Here is a 23,428-nt window from a genome sequence, read left to right as displayed (position 1 = left end):
GGTTATAAACTAGAGATGGACTGATTATAACACATTTTGACCACCTGTACTCACATGTACACATGTTAACAATCAGCTTTAGTAAAGATTCATAGTGTGCTATAATAGTCCATGAAGTATCATAAGTTATCATGTGTTAAGTAAAGTAAGGGTACATATATTGTTGCATTATTATGCAATCTTTTAAAAACCGAACCAAATCAACCACTAAAAGATGTCTGGACGCGGGAAAACCGGATGTCAAGTCAAGTTTATTTATATATCACAATTTAACAGCAAGGCAATGCAAAGCGCTTTACACAACATTTAAAAAACATTTGAGAGAACATATAAAATCACATATATATCCCAATTAAAATGACATTCAAATGAAATAAATAAGAAATCAGGAGAAGTTAAAATACAGTACATGCAGTTAAAATTATTTTTTATTTTATTCTGGGAGTTTGCTTCAGATATGTGGAGCATAAAAACTGAACGCTGCCTCTCCATGTTTAGTCCTGACTCTGGGGACACAGAGCGGACCTGTCCCATGTTTAGTCCTGACTCTGGGGACACAGAGCAGACCTGTCCCATGTTTAGTCCTGACTCTGGGGATACAGAGCAGACCTGTCCCATGTTTAGTCCTGACTCTGGGGACACAGAGCAGACCTGTACCATGTTTAGTCCTGACTCTGGGGACAGAGAGCAGACCTGTCCCATGTTAAGTCCTGACTCTGGGGACACAGAGCGGACCTGTCCCATGTTTAGTCCTGACTCTGGGGACACAGAGCAGACCTGTCCCATGTTTAGTCCGGACTCTGGGGACACAGAGCTGACCTGTCCCATGTTTAGTCCTGACTCTGGGGACACAGAGCAGACCTGTCCCATGTTTAGTCCGGACTCTGGGGACACAGAGCAGACCTGTCCCATGTTTAGTCCGAACTCTGGGGACACATAGATAACATATGGTAACATATGTTGTTGTTTTTCATGATCTGAGCCAGTGGCAGCATGTAGATATTAAACAGAAGAGCTCCCAGAATGGAGCCTTGTGGAACTCCACATGTAATTTTTGCCCGCTCAGATGTGTATTTACCTATAGACACAAAGTAATCCTTGCCCTTCAAGTGGGATTCAAACCATTGTATTGCTGTGCCAGAAAGTCCCCCCCAGTTTTCAAGGCACTCTAGTAATTGGTTGTGATCCACTGTGTCAAATGCAGCACTGAGATCAAGTTGTACTTAGAATAAGATTTTACTGTGATGTCCTTTTTAATCTGATTTACACCTAAGACCCGGGTCAGAGTTTGAACAGTGGGCAGCAGCCATCATGGCCCCCAGTACAAAGTACTCATCTAAGTTCAGCCAGTTTTGGGTCCACCTGAAATTCACAGAAGGCAAACCTCCTGGCCGAGACTATGTTGGTGAGGTACTCCTTTTTGACTCTTCCTGGATACATCCAGTTGATGTATACTCTTTCATAGCCCTTCCCAAAAAAAAGGATTATGAAATCTGCTTCTTTAATGACGCTGCACTCCGGTGTTTTCTAGAGGTCCAGGCCTTAATCTCCTCTGTCTCAAAGTGGAGAGGTTAGACAATTGAGTCTTTGATACAAACTGATATTATTAATGTGGTGGTGAAGTTCTGGACAGGCCAAATACCTGACCAGGACATTGAGCTGTACATCAGCAGATACTGTGAAATCATCCCACCAATAAAATCAGGAATGTTTTTTTTGATAAAAGTGTTTTAAGAATGGACATGAAGGACAAACCTTTTGAGCTCAGGTAGATTGCTCCAGGACTCAGGGCATTGACTGCAAACACTCCGTCCCCTTTAGTTTTCCGCCTTGCTCCCGGAACAGACAAAAGACCTCTGCTCATAGAACATTCCAGCGTATATGCCACTAGGAGGTCAGAGATATAGCAGGGAGCAAGGCCATGAAGAGTCTTAAAAGGTCTAGGTAGAAGCGTTCTAATACAGTGTAAGGAGGCTAAGCAGGAATGATGTCACGTTTCTTGTGTTGATAGCCTGACAGCTGAGTTCTGTGCAGTCAAGATCATGTTTTTTAAATGTTTCTCAGATGATAAAAATACACTCCAGTCTGTGCCCAAGATCTCTCATGTCTTGTTAAAGTCAGTCATTGTTACCGTTTATCTAAATACCATTTGTTATTCCTTATGAAGTAATTAACATAATCACTGTCAACCGTATGCATAATCACAGTTGATGTAGTGGAAAGTCTCTTCCATATACATACTCCCATATAATGGACATATAGGTCACAGATATAGGTCAAAATGTATGGAGTGATTAATGTTAGCGCATTACAGCAGCCTCTCAGCGGTGACAGTAATCTGCACGAGGCCACGGTTGACCAAAACATTCAGTCTAATCATATTATATTAGATATTGGAGACAGACCATGAGTTGTGAGATGTGGGTATGTCCTAATATGTCAAAATTAAGCATGTAAATGGACTACCTGGTTGTGACTAACTTGGCTCGCAGAATATATGCATTTGACAGTACTGACATGATATTTGTATTCATGTATTTGTATATCTTTACGGAATTATGTGCATCAATTTAGTCAGGAGAGACCAGTGTAAGGATATAAAGCGTTGTCGGTGAAGCAGATGAGACCTTTGAGGTAGACTTCATGTGGGGTTAATGCCCGATTATGTGGATAAGCACTATAATCAGTCAAGATCATAACCACTCTTGCCATCAACACAGTCTAGTCTTGATGGTGCTGTTGGAGGGAAAGGTAGAGGTTGGAACATAGAAATTAAATTGGATGGATGGTCCATTGAGCTTTTTGCTGTTGTCATTTGACTAGTAGCTTACGCATCAAAATGGGGACTTTTGTTAGTTGTCATGGTAACAATGCACGTCAGTGGGGCCGTAAAGTATGCTGCAGCTTGCTAGGAGGTGAAAGGACCCACATAGCTAGCACAGGTCGGGAGACTTTCTCAGGCGTGGCAGGGAGTAAAGAGGAGCGATAGTTGGACCCAGTGGGTGCCGGTCGGCTCGTTTTCTGTCACCAATGCAGCATGAAAACATGGCTGGTTAATTAGCTAGCTTGCTAATTCTGCCACACCAGTCACAGAAAACCGATCTCTCGAAAGGACGAGTACCTGCTCTACCTCTGAGCCACAGCCACCGCCCGTATTACTAAGATAACCTCTTTAGGAGCCTCCATTGTTGTTTTTATTGAGTGTTCGCCTCTCGTGTCGTCGCAAACTTTACAGCAGAAATAAAAAAATGTTTACATCCTGTTCAAAAAACTATTTTTTGGCTTCTTCAGCTTCATCCTCCTTTTTTGGTTAGCCGGGTGTTAGGCACTGCCAAGATGTGTATTTTTAGCTTCATTTTGGCTCTTGTGTGTTTAGCTCACACAGGTCTATGACATATGGGAAAAACAGACATTAAATAAAAACGTATTTTCCAAAACACTAGGCTAATGCCCTCACCTATAAGACTTGCTTTATATGAAAAGAGTCACAAAATAACTTCTGTTGTAATTTGGCTTGATCTAGACCTATGATGTGAACCACACAGCATCCTTCTGAGTTGTCACAAATCTAAATGGGATTTTGAGATTTTCTTACTTCTGGAACAGAACGTTAAAGATCCAGTTTCAGTTGGGTTCTCCAGAGCTATGCTTACTAAATGCTAGCTGAACTGTTACTTTTGCTATATATATGCCATTCATGTCATATCGTTCAGACTGTGTTACAAGCAGCCAAATAGGAAAAACCATTCATGTCAGCCTCCATATTTTATTTGGTGAAATTAGATTTTCTGACATTACACATATTCATAGTTGATCCATTGTGGTTATAAAAAAACTCTATTAGTGCAGTTTTTACAACTACAAATGTGATTCATTTTTATAATCAGCTAAATGGAAAAATGGCTTTCCCACATACTTTGTAACACCTTGAGGCTCTACACAGTCACAACACTACTGTACATTTGTGCCAGCAATAAAACCCCAACCCACACTCAGCCCTCCTCTTTTCCCATTCAACCAGCATGGTGCAATATGGGATCACAAGCTGGCTCCAGTGCATGAATATAAAGGGCTTTATTGTAAACTGGAGCAGAGGATGTGACTGTTGTGTTGTCAGCCAAGGAAGGTCCCTTGGGTGTCTCAGCCCTCACAATGGGCCCAGCGCTTTCTCTCCAGCTCCACTCCTTATTATTCTAAAGGGAAGAGTGCAGCTGATCACAGCTGCGTGCTGAGTAATAAACCTGGTTGGACTGTTGAATCTCCTGCTGTGACATACTTCAAAGATATGCACCTAATGAAGCAAATGACTCAGTGGTCTCTCCGGTAGCACTTAACACACAAGCACAACAACCTGGGCTTTGTTGTATCTCCTGCCTGTTTGGTATTGTGGGACTCTCTTTTAAGGGTTTATTTCAGCATTTCTACATATTGAATTGTTCAGTGCAAGACAAAGTGTTCTCTCTCTCTGCCCGGCTGCCACAATCCATAGAAGAGAAGAGGGGGCTCGGGGTGGCGCCTTCCCTTACACTTTCAGCGTCCTTGCTCGGACCACACCCATCTTTGAATTCTGCCTTCTATTTTCGTGACTGCATCTTGCACGGCTACCTTCCTAAGTTTCTACCCCCCTACTCCCAGCCCCCTTGCTTGGGTCACACCCATTTTTTACATTAATTCTTCATTTTGATCTCAAAACCACTGTTTTTGTGACTGTATCCTGCACATTTGTGATGCTATCACAGCAACAAAATCTGGCCACAGAAGGATATTTAAACTCCAAAATACTCAGAACCTCTCGTCTCCAGGAGCACATTTTGACATAATGACATATTGACAAACACACACAGTTTCACAAAGTGTTTAATTTTTTTAAAGAAGTATCTCAAAATTTTACTCCAGACAGTTTTGTCCCTCCGGCTTCTGAAACCAATCCTACCTGATCTGTCCCTGAAACCATCTAGGCACATGCATAAAAACAAGTCTGTTCTTTCAGTACAGATTAGACAGCCACAAGACCTCAACTCACACTAGATGAAAAAAAAAGACTCTGAGGAAAGTGATCAAGGTATAACTAAATGTATTTAATGGGCCACACAAATCATATCCACACAAATCACATCATCTATTTGTAAAGCACAGACACTTTTGTTTTCTTTCTTTTCGGGACTTTGCCAGTGGCACTTAGCTGAGAGAGTGGTTGAGCTGACAGAGTCGACTGAAGCTAGAAACTTTCTGTCCTTATGTAAGGCATCAGTTTTTCACTTGACAACTTGCTGCATCTCTTAAAAGTAACCCAAAAAATGCTTACTAGCAATAAAGTTCTATTGTTCCTCAAGTTTAACTATTATTTTGTTTCAAGTTTACATTTGCTTCAATGATCACGTCATCCATCTTCAAGTCACTGTTGACGCTAATCCTAATCCTTTGTTCTCCTTCAGCTGTTCGAAATGACCGGAATAAGAAGAAGAAGGAGAGCCCAAAGCCGGAGCTGGCAGAGAGCTACGAGCTGACAGCCGAGCTGGAGACCATCATTGAAAAGATCCGTAAGGCCCATCAAGAAACCTTCCCCTCCCTCTGCCAGCTTGGCAAATACACCACGGTGAGTTCACTGTATACAACTGTATACAGCAGAATAATCAAAGTGTTCAACCATTGTTGCATTTCTCCTTGAGTCATAATTACAACAAGTGACAACAAGTATTTTACGCCATGACCCTGTTTTACCGATGGCACCGTGTGCTCCTTTGATCCAGTCTTGCAAACTAGCAGCAAGTGCAGAGCTCATAATAATAATCAATATTTCGTACTGTACTCTAAATCCCCCACTAATGCAGCTCCAGAGCTCACATGTACACCACTGACTGTCCAGGCAAATCCTTACCAACACCACTTCTTCTTCTTCTCTCAGTAGTTATTGATTGGACATTAAGTGTAATGGAAAGACAGTAAAAGGCATGCATATTAACACTGTGCAGCCATCATTAGCCTCTGGTGAGATGGATCCAAGATGGTAGTAGAGTTTGTTTAACCCAGTTTTTATATGTTGCAACAGAGAAATTAAAAAAGGAGATGTCATAACTGAAAGACAATGAAGCTCCCAACATCAAACCTTTGTCAGGGATATACATCCCAGCCAGGCAGCTGCCCGTCAGTCTGGTTGAGGACTGATTTCTGGTTGAGGACACCTTTTTGACATGTCTGAAAAGTGAAATAAACGCAACTAATCCAACTCACCGTTGTGGCTTTCATAAATTAAAACAGGTGAGGCAGTGGCAGATTTGTGCACCAATGTGCGACGGCTAAGCTGGGTGTGGAGAATACATGTCAGGGTTTGTGCGGGCTTTATTATCTCTGTCATCTACCGACGTCAAGGTTGAGGTTAATGCGCTGTCCCTGAACCTCCTTGAGGCAGCAACGCTAACTAACAACCCATAAAAGGCCAAATAGTTAAGGGATGCTAATCCACGCAGGACCTTGATGAAGAATCTCGCCGGTTGGACACATCAGGCCTTGTCTCATAGCAGCCAACCCTGTGAAGGACTGTACATTCTCCTCCTCTGAGTGACAATGAGCTTCTCTTTCCCCTGAGGGACGTTCCTGCACTCGTCATGACTCGGTACAAAAGTTGGAAGTCATACAAATGTTGAGAAAACCTCCGGAGTGAGTACTTAACGCTGCCAACCCTTGCTCGGCTGACGTTTTGACAGGCAAATGGTTGCAGCTGCAGGATGGCTGATGGCTTGAAAACAAGCAAAAATTGCGATGCTTTGATTGACATGTAGGCATGGCAGCATTGTGAAGAGAGCAGACAGCGTCTAATGTGTTTGTTTTTAAGATGACTTATATATAGATTACAGTCAGATGAGCTGTGATTGACACAGGCACTCCTCAAACCATCTTCTGTGGGGAGTGTGTGGGAGCAGGAGGGGGAGGTGTATGTTTAATTATTTGGTGGTGCTAGTTGTGTAAATCTCATGATACCTGTCACTCATGTAAAATACGGTTTATACAAACATAAACAAATCCGCTGAGCAGCCATAAAGTGCAGTGAAATCCTTCAGTCACTGACAATAAACTTTGGAGCGGAGACGGGTAAAAGACACTTAAATGGGGCGAATTAGCATGCAGCGTAGCTATTAGCTTTCCACTGTGTGCAGCTGTACACTGCTGCTGTCGTTTCAGTTTACAGTAAGCTCCCATCTCTATAGCTCTGTATTTCCCCCCTTTCAATCCCAACACAAAGCTCCTAATCACTGTAACCCCTTTCTACTCCACCCTCATCCCATCCCCACTCCCACCAGACACTTCTTGATTTTACTAAATAAACAGTCTGCATTGAGGCAAAATCCACAGCTGAAAATAGTAGGACATAATAGCAAAAATCTTGCTCCCTGGTTATGATATAAGCCAGTGTTTGCTGTTTGTTGGAGTGGCAGTCGGGCCTCAGATAAAGCCTTAATCTGGATCAGTGGTAATTATGCTTGCTCACAGACTGTGAGAAGTTCCTCATTATTACAAGCGATTGGATCCTGATGCGCCTTTTGAGTCCTCTTCGTCGGAAACAGAAGAGGAGCTCCCGCGCCCCTAGATTAGGTTAAAGCTCCAATTATGTGGTGAAATATTCAAATCCTAGTCTACAGTGATTTAGGAGTTCATTGCTGGGTTAGCGGAGATAGCTGTGCGAGTGAGAGGGCTTAGCCAGACAATGAATAACGCTTCATTGACAGTGATGGTGATGAAAAACGAGCTCGGCACTTTCAAAGACAAAATAAAACATTAGTGCTCGGCAAGCCCCGCTGGCTCCAGGCAGCAGCGGCCACTGCTGCTGTACAGTACAAGGCCCGGCCTGGAGATATTAACCACATTACAGTCTGTCCGCGGATGCTATCTGTCACAGGTGCTGGCTGCTTTTACTGCCCTTTCCCTTTCTGCATCTGTACACACGAGCCTGCTGATGTACTGCGGAGTGCTCATTTCTACACTGCCAATGTCACAACTTGTCTAATTTGTTTGGATAAATGTTCTTAAATGAAATTAGAATTCCCCGGCAACTTCCTTGTTTCGCTCTATTGAATTATGGTACTTGTGTAATTGACTGAGATTGCGAGAGGGGTTGAAAAAAAAATCCAACTGCGAATTATCTCACCCTCCTTCCTCCTCAGCTCCCCCTATTTTCTTCCCTTTCCCTCTCCGCCCAGAGGGAAGAGCAAGATAAGTTGCTTCAATATCAGCCGCCTCCATCCCCCGAACATATGTGCATTGTGCAAACACACTCTCTCTCACACACACACACACACACTCACGTCGCGGCACCTCCTCCTTCCCCATCAAACGCGATGTCAATCAGTAGAATGTGTGTCCGTAGTGCTGTTGTGTTGACTGCAGCTCGTTGTCTGTGATTTAAGCACGGCCCTAATGTGCCTCTCACTTAACCCCAGATCATATTTAATGATCTCTCTCTCTCTCTCTCTCCCTCTCCCTCTCTCTCTCTCTGCTGTTCTCTGTCTCCCTTTATCTCCCTGTCTCTCTCGGGTGGCCACAATAGATTGTTTGCTGGTGACGGTGTCCAGCAGCCGCGGCGCTAACTGCCTCACAGTAACAACCTCAGGGGGATTGATGTGCTGTGAAGCAGAGGGTTGCTCCAGCTGTTTCCACAGTCACTTCAGTGGGCTGCTTGGTCCTGGAGGGCGCTGCTGTATTCAAGCCCTCTCACAGTGAAACTACTCCCGGGGCTGGGCTTAGACTGATGTTGAAGTTTGCCAACATATTGAGTACATATTGGATTTTCCGTAAAGGATGTCATATTAGTTGGTCACTTTTTCCCCTGGCTTCTTTTTCTTCAACAGCTTCAGGGCGGTTGGGCTGTAAAACCTCGATCACCTCCCTGCACATGAACAGCAGCCAGAGAACAAATTTAGTGTGCTGACCAGAAATCATGTCATCTGTTATTTCCTTGGAATGTTTTTTGGTCATCAAAATCAAATGGGGAGACTTTACGTTGTACAATTTAAAACTCTGATTCCAGTTCTTTTAGGTTCAGGATGTTTATGTTTGACTACTTTTAGGCCAGAAGATACTACATTATTTGGTATTTCTGCATCGAAATCTTGTTTCTTGCAATATGAAGTATACATATCTTAAGAAATATTCTTCTATTTAATTCTGGGAAATTGCGACCGGTAGTTTGTAACCGTGATGGTTAAGTTTAGGCACCAAAACAACTTGGTTTAGAAAAAAGCTTGTGGTTTGGCTAAGGGGTGGCTAGGTTTATCTACGATGACAGAATGCTTTTTTAAATTTTTTTATTTTTTACATAAAATCACCACGTTAATGATAGATTAAGATTTGGATTGAGTCCAACTTCCCACCAATATGATTTAATTTTGTACGTGTTAGGTTCAGCAGCACTAAATTACTTTAATACTTTACTTTATGTATAGCCCTAATGTCAACGATTGGAATCTGATTTTACCCTCTGTATGAAATGTGTTACGTTAATCAAGTTGCCCTGCAGCACAAAGTAAAGCACACCCTCAAGTGTAACACTGCGATTATACACACACACACATTACCAACAAGATAAAGTATATTATCAAAATGTAGAGTATTCATACTCTGGGGCAATGGACTAGTCCCTGTTGAACGTTACTTTTGTAGAGATGGTAACTGAATAAATACCACACACATAAACACTAAACTGTTTTTTTAGTTCAAGCTTTTTATATTTAAGATATCAGTTGAAATTGTTTTTTTCCTTGGACAGATTTAGCTACTGTATCCGCAAACATGTAGAGTTAGCTTAAGCTTAAGATAGCAGTCTCTCTAGCAATCTGAGACTCAAACATTTAGTTCAGGTTTCTAAACTGTGTTTTATTTACATGAATAAAAATGTTTCAAAACCATCCCCCTTTCCTGTTCACAAATCTCACCCCAATAAACCTGTAGTGTGATGCTCCTACATAACAGGAGCATTATGGCGGAGTAATATTTTAGTGATGAGCACAGTGTGCTGTCGTGCTGATTTTAACACAGTCTAGTTGACCATTCAGATTTCAAGGTCGGATCGAATTTAGAAAATTATATATATAATAAATCAGAAAACCTTTTATTGGCACGATAAAAAAACAAGCATAATGTGGCTATAGAGATATATAAGAAAGGTGGGCTCTCACCAAGTACGACTCGGTTTTCTAAAGAGCTGTTGAAAAAATCAAGTTCTGATTAACGGCAACCTGGTAAAGTTGTTAAAGTTTCAATGTCATTTTATTCAAGTTTCCATTTTACAAATGTTAATATATATACTGAGGTCTGAATGCTGTTCAAAAGGCTTTTCTACCCTAACACAGAAAGACAAATTATACCATACTTAGCGTAAATGAATAGATTACATAACACCACTGTGACAGGGGAGACGTGTATGCTCCCTTGGTTAGACTGTTAAAAGTGTGAAAATATTAATATTTCCTTTTGTTTGTCTCGGTTTCGATTTAGTTATGTAATGTTTTATTTTCCTAGTCCATTGCTTTGTCTGTCAATTCTGTTCATTATTTATGTTCTTATCAACTTAAAAACTGAAATCAGGGGTTATTCTCATTTAAAAAAGAAAGAAAAAAGTCAGATATCACCAAATGAAATATATTGCTTGCTTAAATAGACAAAGACAGCAGCTTTTTCTCTGTCTCTAAATCAACTTGGTCTGGAGATACTTTCGCTTTATGCTAGTGACTTTTTTTCAATTTCAGTTGTTTATGCTGAATAGACAGCTTAAATATCCAAGGAGTTTGTTTGGAGACACAAAGCCCTCTTTGTCACAGTCTCTTTGCAGTTGCATTCGTGATCTGAAAATAAAAGGCTATACAACAGTCAATTACATTTGCACGAAGGCTTTGTTTCAACCTCTCCTGAGACCTATTCCTAATGTCTTCTTTATCCATTTTGAAAGTTAAAGTTTATTCTTGTCAGACAAGTTAGTTATACAGTAAGGATGTCCTCTTAACCTTAATGGAACTGAGGCTGAACAGCTAAGGTTGAAAGTGTCAGCAGCGTTGTCCCAGGCTAAGGTCCCCCCATCCAACCTCACCATTGAGGAGAGAAAAGCAGTAACGGCACTGAGCAAAGACCACAGCATCACTATCCTTCCAGCAGACAAGGGTAGATGCACAGTTGTTCTCAATACAACTGATTATCAGGCAAAGATCTCCGCATTACTCAGTGACTCTAACACTTATGAAACTCTGAAACGAGACCCTACCAGCGGTTACAAAAAGAAGGTGATAGAATGTCTACAGCAACTACAAAAAGAAGGAGTCATTAGCAAACCACAGTATTACAGGCTTTACCCCCAGGACTCAACCCCCTGCTTATATGGACTCCCAAAAATCCATAAAGAAGGGGCCCCGCTCAGGCCCATTGTCAGCAGCATAAACTCGGTCACTTATAACATTGCCAAGCATGTTGCCAATATTCTGGCACCACTGGTGGGAAACACCCCACGCCACATCCAAAACTCCATGGACTTTGTGAACAAAGTCCGAGACCTAAAAATGGATCCAGATGAAACCATGGTGTCCTACGATGTGACTTCCTTGTTCACCTGTATTCCAACCATGGAGGCCTTGGCCACGGTAAGAGAGCGGCTCACACAGGACATTTCCTTACAAAACCGAACAAATCTCAAACCAGACCACATTTGCCAACTTCTGGATTTGTGCCTGAATACCACATATTTCCAGTTTAATGGCATTTTTTACAGACAGAAACACGGCTGTGCCATGGGTTCACCAGTGTCCCCGATTGTGGCAAATCTGTACATGGAGGAGGTAGAGGGCAAGGCGTTGAACTCCTTTAAAGGAGTAACCCCAAGCCATTGGTTCAGATATGTGGACGACACATGGGTTAAGATCAAATCCAAAGAGGTGCAAACTTTTACTGAACATATCAACTCAGTGGACAGAAACATCAAGTTCACCAGAGAGGAAGTTAAAGACAACAGCTTGCCCTTCTTGGACTGTGACGTCCATATGGAGAATGACAGGAGCCTCCACATAGGGGTATACAGAAAACCCACTCACACGGATCAATATCTACTTTTCGACTCTCACCACCCTTTGGAACACAAGCTTGGCGTTATCAGAACACTGCAGCACAGAGCTGATAACGTACCCACTAGCTCACAGGCTCAAGGGGAAGAACGCAAGCACCTGAGAGGCGCCCTCACAACTTGTGGCTACCCCAGCTGGACCTTTGTTAAAACGGCAGCTGCCTCCAGAAAGAAAACCAAAGTGGTTGAGAAAGAAAAAGATAACAGGAGAAACAACATAGTCATCCCATATGTGGCTGGGGTATCGGAGAAACTCAGGAGGATTTTCAACAAACACTGCATCCCTGTGTATTTCAAACCCGGTAACACACTCAGACAGAGACTAGTACATCCGAAGGACAGAACACCACACCACCACAAAAGCAACCTGGTTTATGCTGTCCAATGCAACGAGGAATGCAAAGATCTTTACATTGGAGAAACAAAACAACCACTGCATAAACGCATGGCCCAACACAGGAGAGCTAACTCCTCAGGCCTGGACTCGGCTGTCCACTTACACCTCAAGGAGAAAGCCCACTCCTTTGATGACAGCAATGTCCAAATCTTGGACAGAGAGGACAGATGGTTTGAAAGAGGAGTAAAAGAAGCCATCTATGTCAAAGTGGAGAAACCATCGCTAAACAGAGGAGGGGGTCTGAGACACCACTTATCTCCAATTTACAATGCCGCCCTTTCGTCCCTTCCCAGGAGATTCAACAATCTAACCTCAAAGGACAACTGTTCACACATGGCCCGGGTGACCCCAACGACTGTCGTTCAGACTCAATAGAGCACTAACGACGTCGAAACCAACTGCCCACCACCGACTGTCACTCTAACGACGGGCGTGGGCACTTGGAGCACAAAGGGTTTCAGTGACATCATCGGCCTTGTGAGAGGTTAAATACCAGGATCTCCACACCAGTTAGTTGGACCAGTCCCAGCCTGGTCAGATGCGTACATGAACTGATGAAGCCTCTTGGATGAGAGGTGAAACGTCTTCCTAGACAAACAACCAGTCCAGTTGTTTTTGACTGAAATTGCTTTGAGGATAACGATGACCTGGACCAATGAGAACATTCACAGGCTGATGTCCTCTTACCTTTTCTTAGGTGATAGTTTCGGCTGTACTCCAGCCTTCCTCAGAGCTGCTGTTTTCTTCCGAGTATGACGTGTTTTAAGGCTGATTTGTTTATTGTAATGACAAACAATGTGTAAAGTACTGCAAGGGTTCCACTCAAAATGGTGTCCTCATCAACCAGCAGCTCACTTACACTGTCATATAACTAAACTGCATTCTCAGAGTTAAACATATTTTGTCCCAGATTACATTTGTTGTCACAAATAGGTTTCTAATCAAAGTATTTATGTACATAACCTAAATACTTACCAAACGTATTTATATGAGCCCAAACATCCCCTTTTTCTGAAAACCTAACCCAGTAGGTTTGTGCGCAGGTGGCTGGAAAATACATTTCCTTCAAAACATAATTGAAAATGCAGAGAGGGTGTTAACCCTGCACTCACAGACCAACCCGAGATCCAAGGCTTTGTTTTTATTTTGACTTTTCCGATTAGGAGAATGGATGTACTGACTTTCAACCAACCGAAATATTTTTTTGGCTGACCAATATTTTAAGATCAGCCTAACCTACAAAGGATTTACTCATATATATCGGCTTGTGTTTCTGAATCCAATGTAAGTAAATTATTAACCTTCACCTGTAATTTAGAGACTGTTTATATAATTTATAATGAGTTTACTTAAGTACACTTACAAGAATAACCAAAGTTAAATGTTATGATCTAAATTAGACCATATTAAAGGTTGAATATGGAAAATTTGCAGAACACCGCCATCTAGTGTCCCAAGATCGTAGTTGCAACAACAAAAAATAGTTCCAGCAGTCGGGTTGCCAGGTTCATTGCTGAGTGTATCAACCCATCCCCTCCGGCAAATCACACCGTAAAAACAAGGATTAGAGGAGTTTGACACACAGTTAGCGTTAGCATTAGCCGTTCCAGCTAAGTAAAGATGAAAATTGATGTTAGCGATCAAGGAGAAACGTAGCCATGTGGCCGTGAGTTTGAATGGCCTTTCTCTCCTTTCTCTCAGTCCATGGAGTGAATGCTCGGCCTATATTGACTCTGGTTGTTGCCCGTCTCCGCTCACTCAGCTGCTGGGACAAATAACGTCCCCTTCACTGAGGCTCCGAAGCAGCTGCAGGATTGGAAAACTCCATTTCACCCAGTGCCAGCCTACAGTAGCTGCACCCAACAACAGACAACCCTGGCAACCAGCAACGCCCAACGCTACTGGCTGCTACCATGGAAACAGAACGGGACAGAAAATCATTGTCAAACTCGTCAAAAATTGTTTAAAATAATATTATTTTTTTAAATATAGCTTTTAATAAAGACCCTACATATTCAACCTTTAATATTAGAGTTCTTTCTCAATTTTGTCCTAAGGAGGTTGTAACCTTCCCCACATTGATACATCTAACAACCACAAATCAATCAACCTTTATTCATACTCCAAGTACACTGAGGTTTCTCTCATTTACAGTGATGACGAGAAAAGTCATAATTCCATCGTGTTTTCCTTTGTTTGTTCATTTTTTTGTTGTTTCGTATGGTTTCTCTTGGCAAAGATCCAAAATAAAAATGAGAAAGAACTCATGAGAGGTGGATGGAACCAGCTGCTGTGTGATTTTTAATCAAAGGTCATACATCCACAAATCATCAATCTCCCCTTAGCTTACACATCACCTCCCAAGAGAGAAACTCAGGATCCATGCTTCTCTTCCCTCCGCCCTCCCACAATGCCTCTCTACTCCCACACACTTAACTTCAATTTCCTCTCTTTCCTTCCTCTCTCTGATGTCTCACAGCACTTTTACTTACACTTTTTCCTCAGAATGTCTCATTGCTCCCAGGCTTCCACTCATCCCTGCTCCCCTCCAGTGTTTGTGTAGGGTCAGGACTGTATAGCAGTATTAATGGCACCTCTGGCTTCAAACCGCACTGTGCTACCTGTCACAGCTCTGTTTCTGCATCCCATCATTGCCAGAGCATCCTACTGACACTGTTATGCTCATTATCTCAGAGCCCGGCCGCCCGGCTCAGCGCAGCGTATTCACAACAACAATCCTGCCAGAGTTTTTGAGAGCTCAGGTCTTCTGGAGCTTATTTACTGTATGTAAGTGTGACACATATAGAGCAGAGTGAAGTGGGTGCACTGAGGAGATCATTAATTCCAGACGAAGAGCAATGAAGAAAAGTAGCTGCCTCTTCGCCTGGCACCTTACTCTCTGTTTGTTTGTGTGTTGCAGAACTCGAGCGCAGACCATCGTGTGAGGCTGGACCTAGGCCTGTGGGACAAGTTCAGCGAGCTGGCCACTAAGTGCATTATCAAGATCGTGGAATTTGCCAAACGAGTGCCTGGCTTCACAGCGTTGACCATTGCAGACCAGATCACGCTTCTGAAAGCTGCCTGTCTGGACATTCTGGTTGGTGTTGGTGCTTTTATTTTGAAGGAATTAACTTTTTGTTTAGAGAATGACCAAGTCCAAACCACAGTGATTTCCTGGTTTATCCAACAAGGAAGTGCCAAAAAACTGCAGTTCTCTGAGTGTCCACTAGGGGCAGGTTTCATAACAGAGCAGTTTCTCATTGACCCCCATGTTAAACAGGCCGTTTTCACAGCATTATTAAACCTGTTTAAGGCCTGGGACAAAAAAAAATTCTAGTCTGTATGTTTAGGTCATATCTCCATGACAACACTGAGGGGGGTGAATTTTTTTGGACCAGGCTAGTTTTTATTTTATTGGATGTTAAAGTTTATGAATAATTAAGGGCGTGGTCTCTTGAGTGACAGCTAGCCTCTGGCCCTCACTTCTCCTTGGAGGTATACGTCTCCCTCCCCCCAACGTCACATACATGCCCTTTTTTGGTAAGAGGAAATGAGGAGGAGTCAAAGTCCGACAAGATGGCGACTCCCGTAGGCGAGTACGATTGGATCAAGTTGAGAGAACGGACCCTGAAGGAGACGATACGTCCATTTTTTATACAGTCTATGGGAATGACATGAGTCCTGAGACCCGTTCCATAAGGCGAACTTACCAAATAAACCAGGCTTATTTACGATAGTCTGACTAATTATACAGTTGATTCAGTTCCACTGAACAAGTTCAGCATAGTTCAAGCTCAGTTAGTATGGCAACGTATGCTGGTGCACTGTCCTTGTCTGGGGCACTGTCAAGCTTAGTCTCAAGAGAAAGAGATGATTTTCCTTGACGTCCTGCTATGCTACCAAGTTTTTGAACTTTATTAACCGCTAAATCAGAAAGAAAATCCACTTCACTACTACGATTATGAATTATAAGATATAAGATAGACCTACATACGTATTAAATTAAATGGTATTTGATATCAAACGCTTAAATTACCCCAATTGAATGATAATAGCTACATTAAGAGCTTAATGAATATATTAAACAATATTATTTCAAATTGTAGTATGTAGGTCTGTGTCCCTGTCCTTTAAAAGTCAACTCTTAAATGTATTTAGTGGGTGGGAGAACATGTAGCTGAACATCACCCATCATCTCCGCTGTGCACAGAGCTCCACCCGCTGTCTGTCACCACTGTTGCCGTTACTGTTTGCTCATGGAGGAATTGTTGGGTCTCTGCAAATGATAAATAGGTCAGAGTGTGATCTAGACCTACTCAATTCTCGAGATAACTTGGCGCTATAAAATGGATTGAGTTGATAACTCCAGCGGTCACCAGCCAGAATGGAGTGAATGGCAGGAACCATCCTAGCGAAATATAACGACTGTTGTAAGATTTACAATGTTGCTTATCAGTGATATTTAATGTCCTCTACTACAGAAAACCATTTAGTGGATGCCAAAGCCACCCCTTTAATCGTTTCGGCTTAGTGTACATATAAGATCTGTGAATCTTGAACATGAAATGTGTTTAGAATACTAAAGACCTGTAAGGGCTGCTCTGTGGCTGTGAACATGTAGCTGCTCTCTGTTTGCCATGGTGTATCGATCTGATCCATGTTCGACCTCTTGAGCTGCCTATGAACAGCATGCACACACAGTGATCTTGACTCCTTGAACCTGTCTCGAATTAGTCTGATTGTGTGAACTTGAATTGACCCGCATTTTTAGGCTTATTCAAGTCAGGTTTTGGACTGTAAGTCCTGCTTTTCTTAGCATTCTTTATGGAACGGCCCACTGCTGTTGTTGAAGTGGCTGCAGTGAGGTGCTTTTTCTGTTCACAGCATCACAAGTCCTTTAGCCAATTAGCATGTGTTTTATCACCAAACTGCCAAGGTAACATACACCTGGAATAATTAAATTGTTATTTTAAGCATTAAGTACATTCACACTGAAAAAGAAGATGAAATGTAATTAAAGATATCGCCCATAAAAATCCTCATTACCTTGTTAAAAACGCTTTAAATACATCTACTCCTTCGCCCTATTTGAAAAGTCCAGAATCTATCTATTGTTTCTTCATTCACTTGTATTTCAGTGAAAATCATATTCTCAGGGTTTGGCTTAATATTACCCTGGTCCATGAGATTGGAGGTGAGCAAAGAGGAACTTTCCTTCAGCAGGTAAACCTGAAAACAAACTCTGCACATCCATCATCCCGCAGAGTGCAGCTCAATCATTACAGTGAAGGAACAAGAAGAAAAACGCATTATTGCGACTAGGGGGGATTGGAAGAACAGTAAAGTGAACATAAGAGAGAAAAGGAAATAGTCACTTGACTTGTATTGCATCCAGGGGTCGAAATCCTTTTTTTTCTGTGTACATGCACTGGTGGAAGTCGCTTTTAAAATTACATGGGTCAACTTCTTTTTTACCTGCACTGAAATTTACTGTACAAAAGTGTGCTCTGATCTGCCCATGCTGGCTCACATCACATACATGTTTACATCACATCCATGTGCAGAGAACAGGTAAACAACAACAAATGTGTCAGACTGTTTCCATCAGTCGGACATTCAAGGGTCATGGGTGGGAGGCTGCAGACCATGTGATTGTCCTTCCTTCCTTCCTGGCACTTCGGCCAGAGCCGGATAACAAGCTTTTAGTTGAGAGTCTGTTTAGAGTCAGGGTCATCCTGAAGAGGACTACATTGAAGATTTCAGCAAACCCCTAAAGGAAAACATTTTTTCATTTCATTTTTGAGAGTTTTGTGTGTGTTAGAATGTCATTTTGATTCTGATGTTCCCTGTAAAGTAATGTGCAGTCAATCTACTTCAAGTGTTACAGTATATGGTCATAATCAGGGACATTTTGAGCAGAAATCCATTGACCTTCTCAGGAGACTTCTGTGGAAACTGTTGTTAACAAACATAGAAAACATTTATCAGGCCTAAGACAGTCGTATATTGTGTATGCTTATCATACATAAATCAAAAGTGTGTTTTTTGTCATTACACTTTGAAATGCTATTCTTTATTATTATTATTCATCACTTTCATTTGATTAATTTGATCATTCATAAACTTCCCTAACCAGACTCACAGAACCATCTGAGAAGGCCTCATTGGAAACTGACCTCTAACCCTAACCTCTTCAGGAGCCGCTATTGTTGTTTTGAACAAAATGCTGCCCAGCACACATTCCAGGCAATGGGGGTTAAGACACAAACAAAAAGGAATAACTCGAAGCCTGACAAGATGGATATACAGTGTGCTCTTGTGATCTCACAATTATCGCGCGATGTAACAAGAATACAGACGCACGAGTTCCCATAGGTAAAAGACTGAATTTCCACCCATTTCTGCCTCAGTTCATTTCCAAATCGAATTGAAATTTTCTGAAAACCAGACAACATATTCTCCACAGGTTCATATGATATCTTACTAAACATGATGTTCTATTTAACACTGTGAAATGGCGACTGGTAGGTGGCTGACTGTTAAGTTTAGGCAGCAAAATGTGACAGTTGAGTTTAGACAACAAAACGTGACGATTGAGTTTAGAAAAAAAGAGGTGATGTTAAGTTTAGGCAACAACCTTTTTAGACAACAAAAGGTGATGGTTGAGTTTGGACAACAAAAGGTGACATTTTAGTTTAGGGAACAAAAGATGACGATTAAGTTTAGGCAACAAAACTTTACATTTTAGTTTAGATAGCAAAAGGTGACTGTTAAGTTTAAGCAACAAATGGTGATGGTTGAGTTTAGGCAACAAAAGGCGATGGTTGAGTTTAGGCAACAAAAGGTGATGTTAAGTTTAGGCAACAACCTTTTTAGACAACAAAAGGTGATGGTTGAGTTTCGGCAGCAAAAGGTGAAGGTAGGTTTGGACAACAAAAGTTGACATTTTAGTTAACACCGCAATCGGTGAGGTTTGGTTTAGGTGACAACACTTTACATTTTAGTCTAGATAGCAAAAGGTGACTGTTAAATTTAAGCAACAAAAGTTGAGTTTAGGCAACAAAAGGTGATTTTAAGTTTAGGCGCATAAGGTGACGGTTAAGTTTAGGCGACAATAGGTGGAGGTTAAGTTTATACGACAGAAGGTGACATTTCAGTTTAGACAGCAAAAGGTGATGGTTAAGCTTTGGCAACAAAAAGTAACGGAGTATCTCAAAGATAGACAGTTTAGATACTTCTTCAGTAAACTCTCTAAAATATTCAGTGATAAGCTTAAAACCTTCCCAGAACTGTTCACAGTCAGCGGTGACATAACAGTTATAAATAAATACAGGGTGTTGTCTACGTCAGTGTATTCTAACACTTATTTTCTCTTCTCCCTGTTGTTCCTGGTCGTGAAAGAACTCGTTCATTTGTTTAGACTGTGCCGTGAGTCAATATCCTCAGATCTCTGGGGGATCGCTGGGTTTTACCTCAAGCCCAGCTCACATCAGACTAATTGTCAAACCTTATTGGATGACCTACTCAGCTGGCCAATGGGAGCACGGAGGATCCGATTAATTGATCATGCCAGTCAATTTGATTCTTCATGTGGAGTAACTGTCTGTAGCGCAGATTAGATTACACACACAGAAACATTTTTCAGCCTCTAATCTTTTTTGGGATGGTCGTCTGTTTTTTAAAATATCGGGCAGTCAGTCACTCTGCATTTGTTAAAGACGCCGCCTGTTCTTTATGGAGTACAGATGCACAAATGTCTGCAGAGTCGACCGGCGGTTTGTTTATTTAGGAGTTGTTAAGTGGAGTGATGTACAGTACTAATGTAGTAATGAGATGGAACAAGGCAAATGGCTGTCTCTTCCTCTTTTGTCTCCCTCATGTGTGCTCGTCTGCTGTGGGTTTCAGGGGGGGGGGGTGATTTGATTACAATTCATTGCTCAGAGGGAGAGGAAGGAAGAGATACTGGGAAGAAAATGATGACAGGCTTGTTATGTGTCATCTAATGCAGAGTTCAACTCTCAGTACTTGTAGTTTTGAGCATAGGAAGCTTTAGAAAGCTCGGCCAGTATTCTCAATACATTTGTTCTTCGCACTCGGAGGACTCACTAAGACTGTCCTCTTAAAAACCTATTCACAAAGCTTTTATAAAGGAATTACAAGAAGTCTGAAGGCGTATGTCTGTAATAACAGCAGGACAGTCCAGTGTCCATGGTTAGTTCAGTGTCTGTAATAACAGCAGGACAGTCCAGTGTCTGTGGTTAGTTCACATGTCTGTAATAACAGCAGGACAGTCCAGTGTCCGTGGTTAGTTCAGTGTCTTTAATAACAGCAGGACAGTCCAGTGACTGTGGTTAGTTTAGTGTCTTTAATACCAGCAGGACAGTCCAGTGTCTGTGGTTAGTTCACATGTCTGTAATAACAGCAGGATAGTTCAGTGTATGTGGTTAGTTCAGTGTCTGTAATAACAGCAGGACAGTCCAGTGTCTGTGGTTAGTTCACATGTCTGTAATAACAGCAGGATAGTTCAGTGTATGTGGTTAGTTCAGTGTCTGTAATAACAGCAGGACAGTCCAGTGTCTGTGTTTGCAGATTTTATAGTGATATGAATATCCACGTGTGTGTAATTTGGGTGAACTGAGCCTTTATTCAAACAAAGACAATACCTACAAATTGAACCACCTGAACCATGCCTCAAGTGTTTATGGTGGCTTTGATTTGACCTGACATGAAACAGTAATCGTACCCGTGACTGATGATGACCTGCTAACTAATTCAGGTGAACTCTAATAAAGTCTGAACCAGGTCCAAGTTTCCCATGAAGAGCAGCAGAGACAACGAGCACGACCAAAACAATGACCTTCCACACACTCAGGAAGAGTCACCTCTGGGTCTCCTTCTGCACCACATGTGTGCGTCTATGGGTGTGTGTTACACCTAATGAAGCAACTGATGGTGGATGTGAAGCCTACAGAAGCCTTTGAAGCTAGTATTTGAGTGGGCTGGCTCTGACAGTGAGTGGCAGGCGTGTCTGCAACATGAAACAGAATAAAACATGGCTACTGGCGGTAACTCGCACCGGCTGGCCAGGCCTGCGCTTAGACACAAACACACACACACACACACACACACACACACACACACACACACACACACACACACACACACACACACACACGTAGTGTTTGATCTTTTCTCTGACACTCCGTCACCCAGCCCTTGTGCACAATATCTACGCCCTTCACCATAGAAATGTGCTGGTGAGCGGATGTTGATGGCTGAGCGTGAGCCAGAAAGTCATCACTGCTGGCCTTCAACTTCTCACCTCTGTGTCTCTGGGAGTTCACTTCACCGTTCTGTTACTTCTGACAAGCATGACTTGGTCTATACAAACAGCAAAATCAGCCTATTAATATGGAAATATACACTGAATAACAAGTACTGTACTGTACAGCAAACTAATCCTCTCTTTTTAATAAGCGGCTATTTTTCCAGCTTGTGTCCACATATGACATATGATTTTGCTACTTTGCATTTACATCTCGCATAAATATGTATGGTCATGCATAAATCATTGATTTTGAATTCCCTCACCAAGATGCAGATCAACCTGTGTGTCACTTTCTCATTTTTTATGTCTTTGAAGGGCACCAGTTTGCAGGGAGCATTTACTATTTTGTAAAAAGGCACTTTTTATAAATCATTTACTAATAATTATACTAATAAATTACTCACATATATCAGTACTAAACCAGTAGTCTCCCAGTTTAGACGAAGACGATCTAGAAAGGAAACACAAAAGTGGCGTTGCGTTCTCACTTTTTATTCTGTTTAGACACACATCTTTGGGGGGACTCTACGTGCATACGGCCATGCAAAAGTGAAATCTGCAGCATGGTCTGCAGCCTCCCACCACCCCGGCTCCCACGTAGGACATTTGAATGTCCAACTAATGGAAATAGTCCAGCACGTTTGTTGTTGTTTACCTGTTCTCTGCACATGGATGTAGATCAGAGCGGAAACACGGTAACACAACGGTGTAGCGTTATTAAGATTTCCACTCTGGAGGGTGGTTTCCACTTTTTTAGTTTTTAAGCCCCAGAAACGCCGTCTAAACTAAATAAAATCTGATCTGATCAAATATTTAGTCGTTTTCACCCTTGAGCTTTGTCGTGTAAACAGGGCCTCAAATAGCCAGACCTATCTCCATAGCACTGTGTCAGCCCTGGAGTCTGGTGTGGCTACCATTGGGAGTTATCATCTTAGTGCTTAGTGAATTATTGCCTTGTGGTTGCATTCCTCAGGCAAACAGTCAAGTTGCAGTTTATATCCAAACTGTCCAGACTTACATAATCAATGGAGTGAGGACTTTGGTTTTCAATATTCACTATTTTTTGTGAAACACACATACCTTCAGATCTCTACAATCAGCACAGTCAGTGTCACCAGTTCAGTATCTGACCGAATGTGTCTCCCCTCCTGTTCCTGATTTATGAAACATTATGATGTCACAGTGAAGCTGACCTTTGACATTTTGGATAGAAAATGTCATTACCTCATCAATTTATCCTGGTAGACACTTGTGTGAAATTTTGTCAGAATTAGTGCAGGAATTATTGAGTTATGGACAAATGTGCTTTTGTGAGGTCACGGTGACCTTTGACCTCCAAAATCTAAATCATGTTTCTCCGAAAACATAATGCCTCCATTCACAGCTGTCATAGTCAGCGTGGTAGCATGAAAACGCTCTGGGTTGTTGCTGAAAAATGTAACGTTCATGAAAATCCGTTTTTGTCTAATCAGTAAAAGGGTTTTTGCACACCTGGCAACTGATGATGTAATCAGGGTTCCTACGCAGTATGGAAAAGTATGGAATTTAATTTGAGTAATTCCATAATAAATTTGAAAAAAAATGTTTGTGTTGTTTCTAGACTATT

The 23,428-nt window shown here is 41.9% G+C and overlaps 1 protein-coding gene across 1 annotated transcript in view; it reads left to right on the top strand.

Moving 5' to 3' along the window:
- Window positions 1-23,428, top strand: part of LOC310955913 (retinoic acid receptor beta-like) — a gene marked incomplete at both ends in the record, with an annotated part of 104,129 nt that overhangs the window by 69,663 nt on the left and 11,038 nt on the right. Inside the window, 2 exons of the mRNA XM_083925994.1 lie at window positions 5,436-5,596; window positions 15,415-15,591. Of these exons, the coding sequence (XP_083782120.1) occupies window positions 5,436-5,596; window positions 15,415-15,591 (338 nt within the window). The remainder of the gene's footprint in view (window positions 1-5,435; window positions 5,597-15,414; window positions 15,592-23,428) is intronic.

Source organism: Echiichthys vipera, assembly GCF_963691815.1.
Source record: "Echiichthys vipera genome assembly, chromosome: 13".
Classification (NCBI taxonomy): Eukaryota; Metazoa; Chordata; class Actinopteri; order Perciformes; family Trachinidae; genus Echiichthys; species Echiichthys vipera.
Note: the sequence above shows the minus strand (reverse complement) of the source record. Positions and strands in the feature narration are given on the sequence as shown.